The following is a 20,742-nucleotide window of genomic DNA, read 5'->3' as shown; positions in this document are numbered from 1 at the left end:
TGAGAATGACGTCAGGATAACGTTACGTCATCTTATTGTTAATTTGAAAAAGGCAATATGCCGAAACATGTCATTATTAAATAACTGAACTGTTGGTAGTAGTTTTATTATTTATTTATTTTTAAATGTAATTTTGTTATAATTCGACTTCATTAGAAGACTAATTACTACCATAGTCGTATCTTCAGATCCAGTTCTACAGGTTATTTTTCTTATTTATACCATAACAAACAGGAATACTTTCAATACGGAACAGGAACTATTACAATTAGTCAATAAGCAGCTAAAACATCACCTCCACAGTGAGTACCTTGATAAATATATTGAAGCTTCCATTATTCCGAAAGGCTTAAAAGTAAAATTACCATCAAGGCTACACATTAACGAACAATCTTCAAGATTTGTCCAAGCAATTGAGAAAACTTTGGAAGAAGCGTCATTAAGAATTATCAAAACAATCGCACAATAGCATTGCCTAAGTGTAAACAATCTTAAAAGATTTAAACAACGACTAGAAAACAATGTTCATGATTGACAATAACATAAAATACAAAGTACAACATGAAAGGAACATACTGAAAAGAAGTTTACAGGCATGTTATCCAAACAACCAAAAAGCAAAGATGATGGAAAGACATCAACAAATAACGAGGATAACAAAAAATAAAAAAACCAAGTCGATCAAACACACATATTGAAGAATAAAAGTGGTTTTCCCTAGAAACCTGCTGATGCTAACTCTGGAACGCCATTGCTGTATTCGCAAATCGTCAAAAGAAATGTACCAGAACGTAATTGCTTAACTAACAAAAATGGCACACCAGCAAAGCTGCAATCTAAAGAGAAGGAGAAGGCAACAAACAACAAAAATAGGAATGTTAAAACATCACACAATGTTAAAAAACCCGAACAAAATGGATCGGAGTGGAAAACAGTTCTTCTCAGAAAAAGAAACAACAATCTGAAACCGATAAATCGGATGCAGACGAAGGACGAGATAGTAGCACACATAAACAAAACCCTAATCAAACTAACAAGGTTAGTAGAAATCGCAGATTTATCTCCACCAAAAACCGGGCGAAATGGAAACGTATTAAACGCAAACATGACGAAATCAAAATGGCAAAGAAGAACATAATTAACATTTCCAACAAAAAGCTAAACGATATAGAGTACAAACTTTTAGGAAAAGGATTGTCATTTTGTCCAAATCCCAAACCCGCTAACCAAAATATTTTAGCGGGTGATATATTCAAATTCTGTAGACGTTTACGGTTAATAGAATATTTCGGCAAACAAACATATTACTAATGATAATGATGCTAATAATGATGACAAATACAAACTATTATTTTCCAAGTTTAGGCCACATTCAAGTTGGACACCACCTCCCGGAAGAGACCAATGTCTTGACATCTTCATACACATTATAACACAAAGCATATTGAAAGAAAATAACAAAAAGAAACATTTTGGAAATATATCAAAAAGTGAAAGGAAGGCTCTAAGGAAACTAATAATGGATGACTCAATAGTCATAAAAAAGCCGACAAAAGTTCTACCATTGTAATTATGAACAAAGACAGTTATATTGCAGAAGTCAAGAGACAGCTATCAGACAAACGATTTTGCAACAAAAACAAACAGAAACAGACTTAACTGAGGCTCATATAAAAACTGTTAGCAAAATAATACATCAAATGCGCAATAATCAAGAAATTACAGAGGATGTATTTAAATGTTTAAAACATGAGGAACGTCAGACTCCACAGTTCTACATTTTACCTAAAGTACACAAAACTGTTAATAAAGATCTCCCTCTGGGATATCCAGGACGCCCAATCATATCCGGATGTAATTCACCAACAGAACGTATTTCGTGTCTCATAGATGACATTCTGAAGCCACACGTCGAAAAATTAGACTCATATGTACGTGACACATCGGCCTTTCTTACAAAATTGCGTAATATACCAAATGTATCCAAAGAATCATTCCTCGTAACTATGGACGTTTCATCTTTATATACAAACATTCCTCACAACGAAGGGAAAGAACTCTAACTGGTGATAATTACAACTCCAACATACCCATTAAAACAATTAGTAAACTAGTTGCAACAATATTAGAATCAAATAATTTTCAATTTAATGGTGAAAACTTTATCTAAATACAAGGCACTGCAATGGGTACAAGAATGACCCCTAGTTATGCTAATTTATTTATGGGTTGTTTTGAAAATGTTCTGCTGAGCAAATGTGTTAGATAGCCGCTACTGTGGCTTAGATATATAGATGAAATATGTTTTATTTGGGACCATTCTGAACAAGATCTTAATAAATTCATTGAATCTGCCAATCAACAGCACCCTACCATTCAATTTACATACACATATTCAAGGAATAAAGTTACATTTTTAGATGTCGATGTCATTAAAACAGATAGTGGGTCTTTTTCATCAACTGTTCACACAAAAGTAACAAACACACACCAATATTTACATTTCAAATCAGCTCACCCCAAGGCATGTAAAAAAGGAATTCTTTTCAGTCAAGCTAAAAGGTACACCAGAATCATTTCAAACAGTGACACGTTACAAACTGAACTAAATAGTTTGAAAAAACACTTCTTGAATAGACTTTACCCTCCTGCCATTGTAAATAATGCTATAGAAAAAACATTAATTGGACCCAAAGAAAAACATATCGAATCTCCTGCATCTACGTCTGAACAAGAAACAATGATACCTTTTGTCGTAACATACAACCCATGCCTACCAAATATTGGCCATATATTACACAGATATTGGGGAATTCTCGAACAGTCAAGTAAACTCAACATACTAGCACAAAGTAAACCAATTGTTGCTTTTAAAAGACCACATAATCTTAAAGATATGCTTGTTCATTCTAAACTACAATCTAATGATGATAATAAAAAGCACTCTGCATTAAAATGTGGTAAAAGTAAATGTAAAAATTACAAATTCCTTTAAGAAAAAACGCACTTTGAAAGCAGTCAAACTGGACGCATTTATCCCATAAAACATACTATGACATGCTGTTCTTCAAACGTGATTTATCTTATCACTTGCACAAAATGTAGTATGCAATATGTAGGACAAACAGGGGATAAGCTGTCTTTACGTATGAATGGACATCGTAGCGACATCAATTTATATCCTAGCAAATCTACGTTGGTTAATACCCACTTTAATACGAATTATCATTCCATATCTAACTTTTCTTTTATGCCTATTGAACAAGTATTTAGCAATGATGAACATCATCGACTAGTTAGAGAAACTTTTTGGATACACGAAATGAGAACCAAAACGCCACATGGACTTAATGATAACGTTATATTTCATGTAAACACATCTTAGGCATTCAGTAACGTTATAAATATCCAATGCAGTACAGTGACATTACTTTGTGTTTCCATGTTCTATAATTAATTAAATAATCTTGTCTTTATAGCAATTTAACAAAATTGCTATAAAATGCATTTATACACTTATTATTACCTTTTTCTATTTAAAATGTGACATTGTTCTTAAAATTTCAATATGTTCAGTTAGTGGTCTAATGTCTGTTTTGACGGCTACTTTTCAATGCATTAACCTGCTGTTTTTAGACTACTGTTGTATCTACGCAGATCCTGTACAAATTGATAAAACAATATTACAATAATGGAAATGAGAGTGTATAAAAAATAAATAATAATCTGTTTGTCTCAATGACGTCATGATGAGAATGACGTCAGGATAACGTTACGTCATCTTATTGTTAATTTGAAAAAGGCAATATGCCGAAACATGTCATTATTAAATAACTGAACTGTTGGTAGTAGTTTTATTATTTATTTATTTTTAAATGTAATTTTGTTATAATTCGACTTCATTAGAAGACTAATTACTACCATAGTCGTATCTTCAGATCCAGTTCTACAGGTTATTTTTCTTATTTATACCATGACAAACAGGAATACTTTCAATACGGAACAGGAACTATTACAATTAGTCAATAAGCAGCTAAAACATCACCTCCACAGTGAGTACCTTGATAAATATATTGAAGCTTCCATTATTCCGAAAGGCTTAAAAGTAAAATTACCATCAAGGCTACACATTAACGAACAATCTTCAAGATTTGTCCAAGCAATTGAGAAAACTTTGGAAGAAGCGTCATTAAGAATTATCAAAACAATCGCACAATAGCATTGCCTACGTGTAAACAATCTTAAAAGATTTAAACAACGACTAGAAAACAATGTTCATGATTGACAATAACATAAAATACAAAGTACAACATGAAAGGAACATACTGAAAAGAAATTTACAGGCATGTTATCCAAACAACCAAAAAGCAAAGATGATGGAAAGACATCAACAAATAACGAGGATAACAAAAAATAAAAAAACCAAGTCGATCAAACACACATATTGAAGAATAAAAGTGGTTTTCCCTAGAAACCTGCTGATGCTAACTCTGGAACGCCATTGCTGTATTCGCAAATCCTTTGTAGTTCAGTGAAGTCTTTTTCTGGTGCTTTGCATACAGAAAGCATTCTGCTGATTAGGTAGCCACCGGTTTTTATTTTTGATTGAAATTTGCTAAAATGTTGGTAGTCCTCAAGGTTAGTGAACAGGTTTTGTTGTTGTTTTCTCTTTACACTGTGTATACAGACAAAACAACATGGTCCCTAGGATTCTGTCATCCATTTTAAGCAAGATGTGTTGGTATAAAATATTTTCTTTGAGCACATGAACCAGTTACTAAGTGTGCGATCCATCTGATTAAAAACCTGTAGAGAAATACTGTATTTTAATGCATAAATGATCTGTATGACATCTATGCTATTTACAAGTGTCATGTTCGTCTTCTACAACCCCCAAAAAGCTGTATATTGATATATTTCACGGGGTATATGCTATAAAAACTTAATTATTCTTGACAAATGACGACATTTGGCCGCCATTTTGCATAAATTACAGTTCCGGGTATAAAACGTGGCCGTAGACCAAAAAATTAGTTTAGTGTTACAAATTAAGATCGATTACGGGTAATAAATAAGATATTAAACTCGCTACCATTTCGTATCATATTTATGACCCTTGTAAAATATTTTTTACTCGGGACATAAACATGATGCGAAATGGAAGCGCGTTTAATATCCTATAAATACCAACGTCTGGTTGATAGGGCATTTTTGTTTTGCATATATACAAGCTGAAAACCTGGTATTTCTATCTGACCGGTCGTCTGTTTATGACATACACATGTAATACATCATAATTAAACTGACTGTGCTTGTTTTTATTAATTTTACAGAATACAAATTTCTTTGCAAATCTGCCAGAACCCATGAGAGATGGGTGGGAGATGATCTTCAGTGGAACACCGAAGGCTTCTAGTAAACAGTAAGATATTTCCTGTTGTAGAATGTAATACATAGAGGTTATGTCATGTTTTTGTTAAATATGATTTATATCTCATACGAGTGTGGTATTATTGCAAACTTCACTCGATGAGATATAAATCACATTTGACAAAACAACATGAAATTTTCTACTTATTATATAACGTTTGGCAATTTACCTTTATTTTTAAAATACCAGAAGCAAAATAGTACCGGCTTTCTTACAGTGAAGATAACACTTTCTACAGTGATGATAACTCATTTTAGAGTAAAATAGTGAAATTTTCACTCTAAACTGTTATCGTCACTTCACTGAGTGGCTGATAACACTTTTATTTCACTGATATTTTAAGATATATCACTAAATGTATATAATAAAATGTGGCACGAAATGCGTTTTATTTTTCGAATCAACAGTAACAATTCTCGCAATTTTTACGACAAATAACTTTTTAAAAATATTTCTGGATGCTTTTTCAACATACATTAACATTTACTGATTCAACACTAATAACAGTTATTTATTAATTTTAATCATAAAACAAACCCAGCCGAAACGATCTATTTATTTTTTTAAGCTTTGCCGAAAGTATTGCAAAAATATGTTCATGGATCTATGAATGTCGATTGGATCTATGAAGTCACATGATATTATTTGGACCAATCCAAGCATTTATAACAATATAATATTTACAGATTGGAATTATATGTCATAAATTGTTATAAGCATGTGTTCGAAAAGGCAATAACTTTGAAACTTTAAGCTGGCCGCACACTGCCCTTGCGAGCTACGGGTTTTGATCGCCACCATGAATCACAGAGCCACAAGCCTTGGTGTGCGGATAACGCCGTGGCCATGTCGCAGTGATTTCATGCCGGTGGTCATTGGCGCAGCAATGACCGCAGAAATCAAAATAAAATCGTTTGTAAATGACGCCGGCGATTAAGGCGCCGGTCAAAAACCGTAACCCGCAAGGACAGTGTGCGGCCAGCTTTATTTCGGTACATTCAGGCCGTCAAAGGACAGCATATGAGGAATTATTGTACAGTGGGTATTTACAGTGACAGGATGACAACAGGAGTTGTTCGTATAATATACAAAGATAATTCAAATTAGCTATATACACATTTTTAAAAAGAACCACAAAAGAGGAATATAAATTAGATGAAGAGACTGACTTGGCAGCTATGGTGGTAGTACTCATGGCGGGTGCCACCTGTGGAGCAGGATATGGTCACTTTTCGCGAACACCTGACATCATCACTGTTATGACAGTGATCCATTAGTGCACAGTGATAGAAATATGAATAATTTGTCCAAATTAAATTATTTCTTTTATTCAAGTACTAGGATGATGTTTGTGATTGCTCAAAATAAAATTGCACTGAAAATTTCTACTTCTCTACTGGACAACCACCAATGCACATTTTGATTGTCCGAATAGATTTTCACTTGTTGGGACAAACGGACAAGTGCTTATTTCGAACACTGGTGCATGTCATCACAGCTGTACTTATTCTAATGAGGTATGTCCAATTCTAGTTTTGATTTATTAAACAAGTCTGGGAGTGACAGACCTCTTTGTGGCGATGCAAAAAGGGTGAAATATCCTATAAAGTATCTCCTCGGCAGTGGCTGTCCTATAGACCACTATTGTGACAAATACCCATTCGACTAATCATTGTGCAGAGATACAGCCTTGTTTATGTATTACGGTTGTATCGTTCAGATTAAGATAAAACGTTCTTTAAAAAACTGAGGATTCCACGACTACAACTGATAACATTATTGTGTTACACATGCAATCCTATAGGAATACAAAATTAACCAGGACAGTGATAATAGCAGTGTAGCCAGCAAGTTCCATTAGGATGTCTCCTCGCCAAATGGATAAGATGATGTATCAGTTTTTGGGCAGTCTGTTCGAGTTCTGGTGGAACTCCTGGTCCACTTGGACCACGTTCTTTACTGCTGGAAACCTCTGACGTACGTGAAACCCTAAAAGGTCCCAAACGTGTCCACTGGGTTGAGATCTGGATTTCCTGCTGGTCTGACGTACGAAATCCATTACGACACGAGCATACTGGAATTTGGCATTGTTATCCATGTATTTAGCCAGTGCACCACGACTGGTACATCAAAGGCCGTGGTATGTGCTATCCTGTCTATGGGATGGTGCATATAAAAGATCCCTTGCTGCTAATCGAAAAGAGTAGCCCATGCAGTGGCGACAGCGGGTTTCCTCCTTCAATATCTGTGTGGTCCTTAACCATATGTCTGACGCCATATAACCGTAAATAAAATGTGTTGAGTGTGTCGTTAAATAAAACATTTCCTTCCTTCCTTCCTTCCTTCCTTCCTTGTTATCCATATAAGAAGATCGTGGTTATCGAAATATGGCACGCCACAAGATACCCCTCTCAAACTGAAGTTGACTCTCAAATATGAACAGCTGAAGTTTACAGTCATATGAGAAACAGGCACACACCATTACCGACCCGCCGTCAAATGGAACCTGCACTAGAATGTTCATTTGTGTAAGCTGTGTTTCTACGCCACAATATACGTGTATGTGCTCTGCCATCTGTGATAAACAACATTAAACGAATCTTTCTTCAGCAGGCTAGGTCCCTGGCTGTACACCAGGCTAAACGAGCAGCCTCGTGATCATCTGTCAGCAGTAATCGTCTGACAGGTCTTCTGGCCTGTTGTCTTTGAAACTTGACGAGTGGTTAACCAGTCTCTTTTTTGAGACCGTACATGTAGCGAATGGATTACGACGGACTCGGGTAGTGCTAACGGTCCACTGGTTAGTGGGCGCAAAATTCTGGACTAGTGGAAGGGACTCGGGTAGTGCTAACGGTCCACTGGTTAGTGGGCGCAACATTCTGGACTAGTGGAAGGGACTCGGGTAGTGCTAACGGTCCACTGGTTAGTGGGCGCAAAATTCTGGACTAGTGGAAGGGACTCGGGTAGTGCTAACGGTCCACTGGTTAGTGGGCGCAACATTCTGGACTAGTGGAAGGGACTCGGGTAGTGCTAACGGTCCACTGGTTAGTGGGCGCAACATTCTGGACTAGTGGAAGGGACTCGGGTAGTGCTAACGGTCCACTGGTTAGTGGGCGCAAAATTCTGGACTAGTGGAAGGGACTCGGGTAGTGCTAATGGTCCACTGGTTAGTGGGCGCAACATTCTGGACTAGTGGAAGGGACTCGGGTAGTGCTAACGGTCCACTGGTTAGTGGGCGCAACATTCTGGACTAGTGGAAGGGACTCGGGTAGTGCTAACGGTCCACTGGTTAGTGGGCGCAACATTCTGGACTAGTGGAAGGGACTCGGGTAGTGCTAACGGTCCACTGGTTAGTGGGCGCAAAATTTTAGTTGCCGAACTAAGAGGTGGACATTTTATATGCAGACCCTTTTTGCAGTATATCTACTACTTTGTTGGAAAGAAAAAAAGAAGTGTTTTATTTAACGACGCACTCAACACATTTTATTTACGGTCATATGGCGTCAGACATATGGTTGAGGACCACACAGATTTTAGAAGAAACCCGCTGTCGCCACATAGGCTACTCTTTTACGACAGGCAGCAAGGGATCTTTTATTTTCGCTTCCCACAGGCAGGATAGCACAAACCATGGCCTTTGTTGAACCAGTTATGGATCACTGGTCGGTGCAAGTGGTTTATACCTACCCATTGAGCCTTGCGGAGCACTCACTCAAGGTTTGGAGTAGGTATCAGGATTAAAAATCCCATGCCTCGACTGAGTTCCGAACCCAGTACCTACCAGCCTGTAGACCGATGGCCTAACCACTACGCCACCGAGGCCGGTTACTTTGTTGGAAAACACGAATTGAAATCACCATTTTTTTTATTATTATTTATATATATATATATATACATGTATATATATATATATATATATATATATATATATATATATATATATATATATATATAGTGCAGATGCTATTTCTCGTTCCAGTCAGTGCACCACGACTGGTATATCAAAGGCCGTGGTACGTACTACCCTGTCTGTGGGATGGTGCATATAAAAGAACCATTGCTGCTAATCGAAAAGAGTAGCCAATGAAGTGGCGACAGTGGGTTTCCTCTCTCCATATCTGTGGTCCTTAACCATATGTCTAACGCCATATAACCGAAAATAAAATGTGTTGAATGCGTTTTTAAATAAAGCATTTCTTTCTTTCTTTCTCTATCACATTAATGTTTACCACTGTAATCAAAATCCATCAGTGCCCCCCCCCCCCCCCCCCCCCCCCCCACTCCCAGAGCAAATATAGTGAATTGACCCATAACATTGTCGCCTATAGGATTTTATTTGGTACAGTACAGCCATGTGTTGGTACACCGGAAACGGTAGTTTCCAAACTTTATCAAGTTTATTCGTTCTTTCTTTTAAAAGTTATAAGTTTTGTTTTGTTTAACGACAGTACTAGAGCACATTGATTTATTAATAATCGGCTTTAGATGTCAAATTTCTGCTAAAGGAGCTACAAAAGAAAACAGACGTAAATTTACGTGCAAAGTAAGTTAGTAGTATTTATACGACCAGCTTCGTGAAATGGAGTAAACGTACACGTAGAAGTAGACGTACGACAGGTGTAAGTTTTACACGTAAACGTAAATTTACGATGTTTAGTGAAATAGGCTCTTGTATAGAACCTGGTATTTATCCAGGATTGTTAATAAATAGGATGTTCTGAGGTCATATAACGATACATTTACCAAAACCGGACATAATTACAAGAACATTCACATATCAAATTGGGAATTTTCTATGCCATTTGCTCTTTGTTGGATACCGCAGAATGTCTGGATAAGCAGACAATAACTAGTTAATGACGTCGGATATCTGCTTTATCCTGTGAAAGTAAGAATGGGAAAATTTCTCATTCGGCCTGAACAGGATAAAGCACATATCCGGCGTCATTAACTAGTTATGATCTTTATCCTGCAGACCATAAAAATTAAGGGGAAAAGCTATTATTTCTATTATTTCAGCCACATTGTACGATGACCTAGAGGTCAAATGAGCGATTTTGTAATGTAGGTATGCGTGTGACGTTATATGAATGACGTCAAACGTCATAATCTGCTAGTATACGTTTATGACTTTGTTTCAATCGTCGTCATAATCCGTCAATAGAAGCAGTGGTTGCAGGATAAATAGCTGATATTCTCTCTTGTAGGTGTACACGGGCTTCTAACCGACCGTTGCCTGTCTTTCATATCGAATATGTGTTGGTGTTCTTTGTGAACCTTCCTGATGTTTGACAACCTGTCTCAATGACGTCTGAGCACTTCTCAGACAAATTCAATCTGATTAAAATTAGCTCTACTGGACTACCAGTAGATCTAACAGCATTGCGTGGACTCCCATGTCCAGGTGACATTTCATCTATAAATAACAATTTTAATATAGACCAATTACACTTCGCCTATTATAGCGTTATTCGGGAGCATACAAATTCTAAAAATATCGGGCGAGACTATTTATGCAATAGGTGAACTTGTTGGTCTATTTCAACATTGAAAAAAAATCCGAGGTGTGTGTGGGGGGGGGGGGGGGGGGGTGCAGTAATAAACTCTGGATTGTATACTAGTATAAACAGATTTTATGGCTATACCAGACCTTTTTTTTCGTCTTGAAACTAATTTTATATTGCAATTAGTTTCCAGCATACTTCGTAATTCACCCGAATCATTTCGTATACCCTCGACATAATCCCAAATGTTTTCAAATTCTGTTCAAATCACTGGCATGATTTTGCAAGTAAGGTTTTGATTGGTCGAATGAAAGGTCAACTGGACATGAGCTTCAACGGGCTGCTGTTAGAACCACATGTAATAGTGGAGCTATTTTAATTCGATTGATACCAATTGTGTCACCTTTGAGCAGAAGATAGTTATGGGGGCCCATTTTGATAGTTTTTGTTAACGTCAATGGTTAATTGTAATAATGATATGTTCTAACGGGTATTCCAAATGGATATTCAGAACCTACCCACCAGTGTTGCAGGAGATGACCATATGCTCTTTGAAAGGGGCCTTTGTTGGATACCACAGAATGTATCCCTGATATCTTCTCTTGCAGCTTTACAGAGGCCATTGCCTGTCTTCACAGCATTTGTTATACCAATTAGGTTAGGTATGGTACTGTGTGTGTGTGTGTGTGTGTGTGTGTGTGTGTGTGTGTGCGCGCACGCGTTTGGGGTTTTTTAAATATTTTTTATATACTTACCATTTGTGACACCCAATAGCTGATGTGTATTTTTGTATTAGGGTGTCATTAAACATTCATTCATTCATTCATTTATGTGTTATTTTTGTGTGTATTTTTATGTGTTATTTTTTTGCAATTCCTTAATATATTAAGCATTTTATGTATAGTGTACTGTTACATATCAAGTTTAGCATTCATTTTTGCCAGATTTATGGCGCTTGAACAGTTGTTGGGCTCGGTATCAATCTAATTAAAGTTAGCTCCACTGTTACATGTGGATCTAACACCAGCCAGTTGGAGCTCATATCCACCAATCAAAACCTTACTTGCAGAATCATGCCAGTGATTTGAAAATAATTTGAAAATATTCCGAATTATCCTGAGGGTATACGATATGTTTCATGTGAATTACGAATGCCTTATTTAGACCAGTAGAACTAATTTTAATCGGATTGCTAACAACACTGCGTAGTCCCCAATGTCCAGGTAACATTTCGTCTGTAAATAATAATTTAAATATTGACCAATCACACTTCGCCTTTTATAACGTTATTTGAGAGCATACAAATTCTAAAAATATCGGGCGAGTCTATTTTAGTGGCCGCAATACGCGAACCATACCAATACGTACGGGGTGGGTTATCAGTCTTCAATTTTACATTACAAATTATTTATTTTATAAAATAAAACATGTTTTAAGGCATTCGTAATTCACACGAAACATGTCGTATACCCTCAGGATAATTCGGAATGTTTCAAATTATTTTTAAATCACTGGCATGATTCTGCAAGTAAAGTTTTGATTGATGGACATGAGCTCCAACTGGCTGGTGTTAGATCCACACGTAATAGTGGAGCTAATTTTAATTAGATTGGCTTGGTATGGGACATATATTGCTTTAGCAATACTCTCAGAATTATTGATGATTTTGTGTGTGTGTTTTGTTTTCAGTTTTACAGTACAACTGCAACATCATGTGGATTTACACCTGGTTATGGATGTGCGGTTTGACGCCGTTAACATGGTAAACAAAGTCGTGTTCAACTCCAGAATCAACCAGGCATGGGGTAAACAGGTCGTTGTCAACTCGTTTCCGTTTCTAGTCGGACAGACGTTTGAAATCAGAGTAAAACTTGCGGGAAATGGGCTTGTGGTACGTTCGCAGAATTATATTTTGTATTCGTACTCACTGGATTGTACTAGCTAGATTTTTCACGTAGATACGGTAATATACTAAAAGGCTATGACTCGCCATCTGTCATTTTCACTGAGGAGTGGTATGACGAAATTGCATCAAACAGTTCACTAATGGTGGGGTTTTCTTTACTTCTGGACTTCTGAAGGCTGCACAAAGTGGCAATACTGATTTGCGACTGAATGTCTGGCCTTTTATGGTGAACACTGGACAGGATTTCTCCCGAATACTCCATGTTTCTTGCACAAAGCATGCAATCGCTGCAACAACTGCTTGGTTGCATTTCTTCCAGCTGTTTCATGCACATTTTCTCTGGCTTACATCCATAATCCATTCACAAATTTATTACTCCAAACAATCCATGTCACAATAACTTTTGCCTTTTAGTTAGATAGATAACTACTGTAACGTGCTCATATACCACAAGTATAGAATCCATCACCGTTGTGAGGTGTAGATTAGGCAATTCAAAAGGACAAAATGGTGTTTTGGTCAGGTCAGGTCACGTCAGGTCAGGTCACGTAAATGTATATGTATATAATTATTCCTTCCATGCCGTTGTGCAACGGTCCGAGTGTAAATAAATTAGAAACACAGTGTTTATGAATCTTCCGGTATTTTGCTTTCGACTCATAAAGAAATTTGGAACTCTTTCCGATTATTAACCAAGTGCTGGGCGTTGTTAACCAGACATAACTAATAGTCGCAGATTGAACAATATATTGGAAGTAACTTTAACAAAACATCTCTTCTCATTACTTTTAGGTCACCGTTGATGGAATATCTCTTATCAACTTTCCCGTGACGTCACCAGAAGTGATTTCGAAAGTCCATATCCTCTTTGACACTACAATTATCTGGTTGAAATTCGTCTATTCATGAATATTCATGAATTTGCCTCAGAGCATACGTTCAATTCACAACACCTTGCATAATCGCCAAGTGTTGGGGGTTTTCTCCTTTTTTTCTGTTATCACTGTTTGGGAGCGACAATATTAACATCAAATATTATATTTACAGTTTGAAAATACAGAAAAAAAAATCAATATAAACAACTTTAAAATATGTCTTTTTAATATTGAAAAATATAATCTTTTTCAAAATTATAACTATCAAACATTCCATAAACAATGGACCCCTTGGCTTGACCTTTTTATTTGAACTTTTTATCACCAACAGAAAAAACCCTAAATGAAAACAACTAGCTTGTTTGAAAATAGATTTAAAAAAAAAAAATCTTTTTCACACCATATCCGCTCCCCTCAATCCTGTTCTCCTTTCGTTTCCTTTTTTTTGTTAAATTATATCATATATATGTGGTCATTCTACAGAAAGTGTCACTTTTATGTCCCTGTACAATTTCTTTTTTATTTATATATAAAAAACTAAATTTGTTGTCTCTAACAATACCTTATTAATAATATCATCCTGTTATAGCATTTTATTTCTCTCTGGTTATCAGCTTTGATAGAGATTTTATTCGAAATTAGCGTAAAATGTCATTGGTGTTACCTGTCTCTAGCATAACACTATACATAACATGCACTGCTAAAATATATAACAGAAGACATGACACTGAATACCTTTAATGTAATACGTACTGATGGCTGACTTACTCACTAAAGATTCTTGTAAATATTTTCCGTATTCAAAAGATGGTGGGCAATATAAGCTTGTCCTTGGAGTTTTATGTCATTGGTGTTACTGTAGCCTATATACTTATGAGTAAACAAAAGAAAATAAATGCTCTCTGGATGAAACATTCCACCGGTAGATGTCGCCCATCGAATTTACTTCTCAAAAACATCAGACATATGAACAGTTGTGAATAGTTTTCTTTAACTGTCATGAATGTGTGTTGTCAAAATATAAAAGTAGGTTTATTCACTGTCATTGGTTTTACGATCGTATTTATGTAATGGTTAATAATTTTAAGAAACTTTTTGTATGTTAGTGTAGACATCGTATGTCTGCTACAGCATGCACTTTTTCAGTTTTGTCAACTGTTTCTTTAGATAGCATGAATTAATTATGCTCTTATTTGTCATTGGTGTTACCTGTCATTGGTGTTACCAATGACCATTAGTAACACCAATGACAATGCGTTTGAATAAGACGCCGTTTTCCTCGCTTTGCATATTTTTGAAGATGATTTGAAAATTAAAGGGACTTGTGCAGCAGCATAATAAATATTTTGGTGGACTGTAAAGAGTATATCTTCAACGTCCCTAACTGCGTTATGCTTGGTTCGCGCAATTAACATCCGAGTTGTTGCCGTCTGCTTGTCGTTCATTTGTGAGGTTTTTCTTCACAGTTAAGTGAAGATTCCCATTAACAATAAAGTTCAGACAAGTAAGTATCTAAATACAAAACTTTACAAACCCCTAAAACCATTAAGTTTACTATAGTCCGTCCCATCCTTCTACAATTTCAGTGGGTCTCTCTCTCTCTCTCTCTCTCTCTCTCTCTCTCTCTCTCTCTCTCTCTCTCTCTCTCTCTCTCTCTCTCTCTCTCTCTCTCTCTCTCTCTCTCTCTCTTTGTTAATAATTCCAGTTTGGTTTGACGTAAGAAGACAAGTAAAAGTGTTTTGGAAATATTTTTGTGTCTAATTTATAAAACAATCGGCTCAGAAATAAATAGCATAATGTAGTAAATTACATAGTATGAAAAAGGCGTTCACTGTGGAACCTTTGGTAAAACGCGGACCGGACCGGAACGTTGGACAAACTGATTTTTTCCTTTAAAAAATTTTTTTTTTAAACAAAGTGTTCGTCCATTGTGCATAGTTCAGAAATATATATTTTATCATGTAGTTGTTTTTAAAAATTGAAAATGTCGAACGGCGCATGCGCGAAAATTTTATTTTTCCAAATGCTAAACGCAGTTAGAAACTACTAACCTTTCCTGTTTAAGAGGTTAACTTTATCATAAAGACAAGTTAAAATCATACCGAAAATGTATTACCAAGTTGTAGTTAAAGGGACATTCCTGAGTTTGCTGCATTGTAAGATGTTTCCGACTAATAAAATATTTCTACGATTAAACGTACATATTAAATATATTTTCTTGCTTAGAACATTAGTGTCTGTATATTCAATGTGTGTCTGGTTGTCTTAATATCTGTAAGAAGCCCAAACTGGATTTTGTCTTCAAATAATTTCGTACGTATGAAAAAAATATATTTTAGGAAATAAAGTGAAATTTAACCTAGTACAAATATTAAAACAATCAGAAACACGTTTAATATACAGCCACTAATATTTTATGCAGAAAAATACATTTGATGTGTAATTACAATCGTTAAAAAATCTCTGTTAGTCGATAACATCTTAAAAATTGCAGCAAACTCAGGAATGTCCCTTTAAATATCGGAAAATTACATTACGTATGTTTTCATTTCCAATAAAGGCTATTTAAATTATATTTTTGAAAAATATTGAATATCATGCATTAAAATAGCTTTTTAGTTAAAAGGAAATAGTTAACTCTTGAATAATGACGCAGTTCTTTTGATTTATTTCCTGAATAGTGACATAATTTGTTTGATTTGTTGTATAGTGTATGCACTGAAAACATTAGAATGACATCACGTATTTATACGGCGTCCTCGTTTTATGAAAATATTTGGAACATTTAACGTACAGTTTTGCAGCGCTTGCGTAAAAGCAAAAGTAGGATTATAACTTTTTACTCGTTATTGGGAATACAAGTATACAGTAAAATAGATTTTGAGCGTAATATAAACACAAAAATAACTACATAAATTAATGAATGAATAAATATTTAATTTAATATTTAAACAAAATTAAAATTATTTACTAATTTAGTATATTTTTTAAACTGTCTGACCGGCCGTATCTTATCAATACAGAAACACACAATTATTCTAATAGGCCTTTAATAGTTGTAGGCAGAAGAAGAAAAAACAGAAGAAAAAACACATTTAAGGAAATATTAATTACATAATTTTGCTAATAAGTAGTGTAGTGGTAGTCTCAAGAATAATAGTATTTCCAGGATACAGTCTTGAATGTCATTGGTGTTACACATTGTCATTGGTGTTACTTGTTTTGTCATTGGTGTTACGCAAGGATATTCTAGCTGTCATTTCTCAAGAAACTTTATTTTTGAAATTTAAATTGTTTATTTAGGAAAGCATATCTTCTACCTTTGATGAAATTTATTTTGAAGGACTCCATATTTTTTATATAATTAAAACTGCCACAGTGTATAATTTAAGTCACATACAAAATATCCATGTGGAAATGCACAATTACACCCTTGGATAGTTTTTAATTCTAAAGTTATTCCATATATGTTATTAGGGACACCCAAATAACACATCCATGTGCTCTTGATCACTATAAACCAATTGAATCACACTGCTGAACTACCCCACTTGTCCGGTAACACCAATGACATAATGAACTGGTTCATAGAGTAACATGTGTCTGCACGTGCAGGCTGATTACAGTTGTGCGTGGCCAGATATAATTTTATGTTTCTTTGTTCATCTAGTTTCCAAACGAACATTCAAATACAAAAGCCTCTAAGTATTTTTACCTCTTTTCGTGTAGCAGTGGGAACAATATAAAAAATATGCTAGAAATTATGAAAGAAACTTCAGAACAGCATAATAACAGTTGTCAGTTGTGAGAAAATAGGGCATGGGTGGCCTCAGGAAGTGGTGGGAGATTGTTCCAATTAAATGGCATTTTTATTCGAAATTGTCATAGTAATGTAGAATGGTGTTAAAACAGTTCACATGACTCTGAAAAGCAAGAGCAATGTCATACTTCCTGGGCCATGCATAAAGGTATTACCTCTTCGGCCAATCCCCTAAGCATTCTATTCCATTTGTGTGAATAAATTATTGTAAAATTCTTAAAGATAAAAGAGTAATATTTTAAAGTCTCTGTGGTCACGAAAAACATCTGACGTGGCCTAGTCCTCAGTTGTTATCACTGTCCTCCAGATCCTGAATCCCGCCATTTTGATCATGGACACCACACAGAGCATTTTCATAGAAATTCTGCACCGCCAGATTTACTCCAAGTTCATCGAGAAGTTTAAGAACGTCGTTCTTCTTGGCAGGTTTGACACAATTGATGTCAGGGGCAAGTGTTGGTTGGAACTGACTCCACTTTTGCCCTCTTTTGAGAACTGCATGGAGGCAGAAATCCCCAGCATACGAAGGTTTGAAACCTATCTTCTCCCCAGCAACCTGGAGTACCCTAGCATCACTGATCTTAAATGAGCGTTGTGTTTTACAAAATGCAGCGGACTCGCTTTTATAATCATAACACACCCAGTCTTTACCATACTCGTGAACAGAATGTCAATGTACTCTGATGGCAATAGTATTGCCTCTTTTTTACGTATATCCTGTTCTATCCTTCCAAATGCTCGATCTGCCAGAAGGAAGCTATGTCCACGAATCGGAAAGTGGTAATTAATGGTAAGTTGTGGATATATTTGACTACGGAGAGCAAACAGAATGGACAAAACATTTATATTTTTGTTCTGTCCATAGCACGAATCGGAGAACAAATGGAGTTATTCAGTCTGAGCCAGATCTCGTTTGGCGATAGAACTAAAATAGTGTTGCAATGCTGAGGCTACCATGTTGCTATCATTTCTGTTCTGGTGCTCCATCCAAACAAAAATATCAATATCCCCTGTTCCCTGAGCCTCGCCTCTCCCATGGTGTCAGACAACACCGAATACATAAAGGTATAACTGGCGGGAATAGTAAGTCTGTCCAATCGGCGATTTTGGCAGAACCAAGTTTTCCATAATATCAAAACACACGTCAAACTGTTGCCCACATCATTCCTAATGTTATAAAAAGAACGGGCTCGGCGTCGATGAAACATGAAAAGGGTGATCTGTTCCCACATCATTCCTAATGTTATAAAAAGAACGGGCTCGGCGTCGATGAAACATGAAAAGGGTGATCTGTTCCCGCATTTCCTAATGTTATAAAAAGAATGGGCTCGGCGTCGATGAAACATGAAAAGGGTGATCTGTTCCCGCTTTTCCTCTTCAGACAATTCTGGGTTCTTAATCTGCATTCGGAACTTAACACAGGTGGAACAAATATCTTTAGCTGGATGGCCAAATGCAAGGTTGAAGTCGTAAACAAACACACTCCAATATAGGGTGTACGAAACTTGTTCGTGGTTCTGATCGATGAACATCTTGTGCATTTTAGCTACACTTAGATCGCTAGGTAGGTATTTTCGTCCTGGTGCTTCGCGGCGGGCATAATGACTAGCCCGGCATGTAAAGGTTGAAATATGAGTGCGAATCCTCTCCTTTTTCAGGTTATGTTTTTCTCTGTTACGAGCGCCACCACGATTTTCAGGTCGAGCTTGCCCAGTTTGTAACCAGTACTTGGCAATATTCTGGACACGGTCTTTCTTGATACCTGAAATGACACAAAACACAGTGGTGTTAGTTTAGAAGAAAGTGCTATTGATCAGGAACACATATTTGGGTCAAATTAGATCTGCAGACATGTCACAGTGTCAGAGCTGAATTAGAAAAAGCTGCGTAAGAATGTGCAATCTTGGGGCAAATTCTGCATTGAAAATAATGCATTTCCCAACCATTAAGCCATTCATAAAATCCTGAGGTCAAAGGCTAGACAGGCGACTGGAGTAGAATTATTTTAATTTTCAAGAAAGTAAAGGAATCTTTTATTTAACAATGCACTCAGCATTTTATATATGGTTATATTTCGTCAGACATATGCTTAAGGACCACACATATGTTGAGAAAGGAAATTCACTGCCGCTATACTCTTATTTCGATTTAGTATCAAAATACTTTTTATATACATCATCCCACAAACAGGATAATACATACCATGGTCTTGTACAGTTGTGCACTGGAGCACTGGTTGGGATTGTTTTTAAGAGTAGTGAATTGCTGTACTTACCAAAAATGCTCAAGAATGTTGGCTGACAAACTGGCACTTCACTTTTATCTTCTTTCAGTATACTGTATTTCACACTAATACCCCTACTTCTCTGTTTTTCTTCATCATCTACCCTTGGGCGCCGACGCTTGCATTGAGTCACAGTCATGTGTGTAAGAAGAGCAGCATCCTGTTTGACTGTCTGTGGTGGCATACACATGTTTTTTTATGAAAGCCAAGTCATTTTCATTCAGAGCAGTAGAAGTACAGAAACCGGCCATGGTGTGTGTACACGATACACGTGAAACCTTTCCGTCACCTGTTTAGCTAAGTAACGCGCAGCTTTCTTTGGTTCACTGCGTTTTTTCTTTCCCGATGATGATTGAACAATGGGTTCCTCTAATTCATCGCAATTTTCCATTGTATATGCTAAATTATTATACACAAACCACAACTTTCACTGATAGAAGCAAGCGTTCATGGACGCCGCCATATTGAAATCACGTGACATCATTCAGCGCTCTGGTTGACGTAATGCATGTTGCGGCTTTTGCAAAAGAGCCATTGTGGCGTTTTGCAGGTTCTGCGAAAAATGCCAAGCTTTTGGTAGGATTTATAATGGGACTTTGCGAGTTTTGCATTAAAATGATTTTATTTTCAGATACTAGGCACTGAAAGCTACAGTATGATGCATGAATCTCATTTTTTGTGTTGATGGCGTTTAGCGGGTTTTCCGCCTGAACTCTTCATTGACACAAACAAAAAACTGCACGATAAAGCTCTCGAAATGAGTCCTTAAAGGGACATTCCCGAGTTTTCTGCATTGTAAGATGTTTCCAACTAATAAAATATTTCTACGATCAAACTTACATATTAAATACATTTTCTTGTTTAGAATATCAATGTCTTTCTGGTCGTCTTAATATGTGTAAGAAGTCCAAACTGGATTTTG

General features: G+C 36.2%; 1 protein-coding gene and 1 long non-coding RNA gene across 2 annotated transcripts; one reads left to right on the top strand and one right to left on the bottom strand.

The window, feature by feature from the left end:
* Positions 1-1,091: 1,091 nt before the first annotated feature.
* Positions 1,092-15,244, top strand: LOC121373425. The gene is made up of 4 exons (XR_005958082.1): positions 1,092-4,052; positions 5,334-5,422; positions 12,625-12,826; positions 13,634-15,244. It is a non-coding gene; the product is annotated as an uncharacterized LOC121373425 (long non-coding RNA).
* Positions 15,245-17,819: 2,575 nt separating this feature from the next.
* On the bottom strand, positions 17,820-20,529 carry LOC121373208. Its single transcript, XM_041499684.1, has 3 exons — positions 19,812-20,529; positions 18,793-19,298; positions 17,820-18,116 (listed from the first exon to the last, which is right to left on the bottom strand). Exons 1-3 carry the CDS (start codon positions 20,008-20,010, stop codon positions 17,820-17,822), a joined length of 1,002 nt encoding a protein of 333 aa, XP_041355618.1. The 5' UTR covers positions 20,011-20,529.
* Between the last annotated feature and the right edge of the window lie 213 nt (positions 20,530-20,742).

The sequence above is a fragment of the Gigantopelta aegis genome, chromosome 5 (genome assembly GCF_016097555.1).
Source record: "Gigantopelta aegis isolate Gae_Host chromosome 5, Gae_host_genome, whole genome shotgun sequence".
NCBI classification, from domain to species: Eukaryota; Metazoa; Mollusca; class Gastropoda; order Neomphalida; family Peltospiridae; genus Gigantopelta; species Gigantopelta aegis.
Note: the sequence above shows the minus strand (reverse complement) of the source record. Positions and strands in the feature narration are given on the sequence as shown.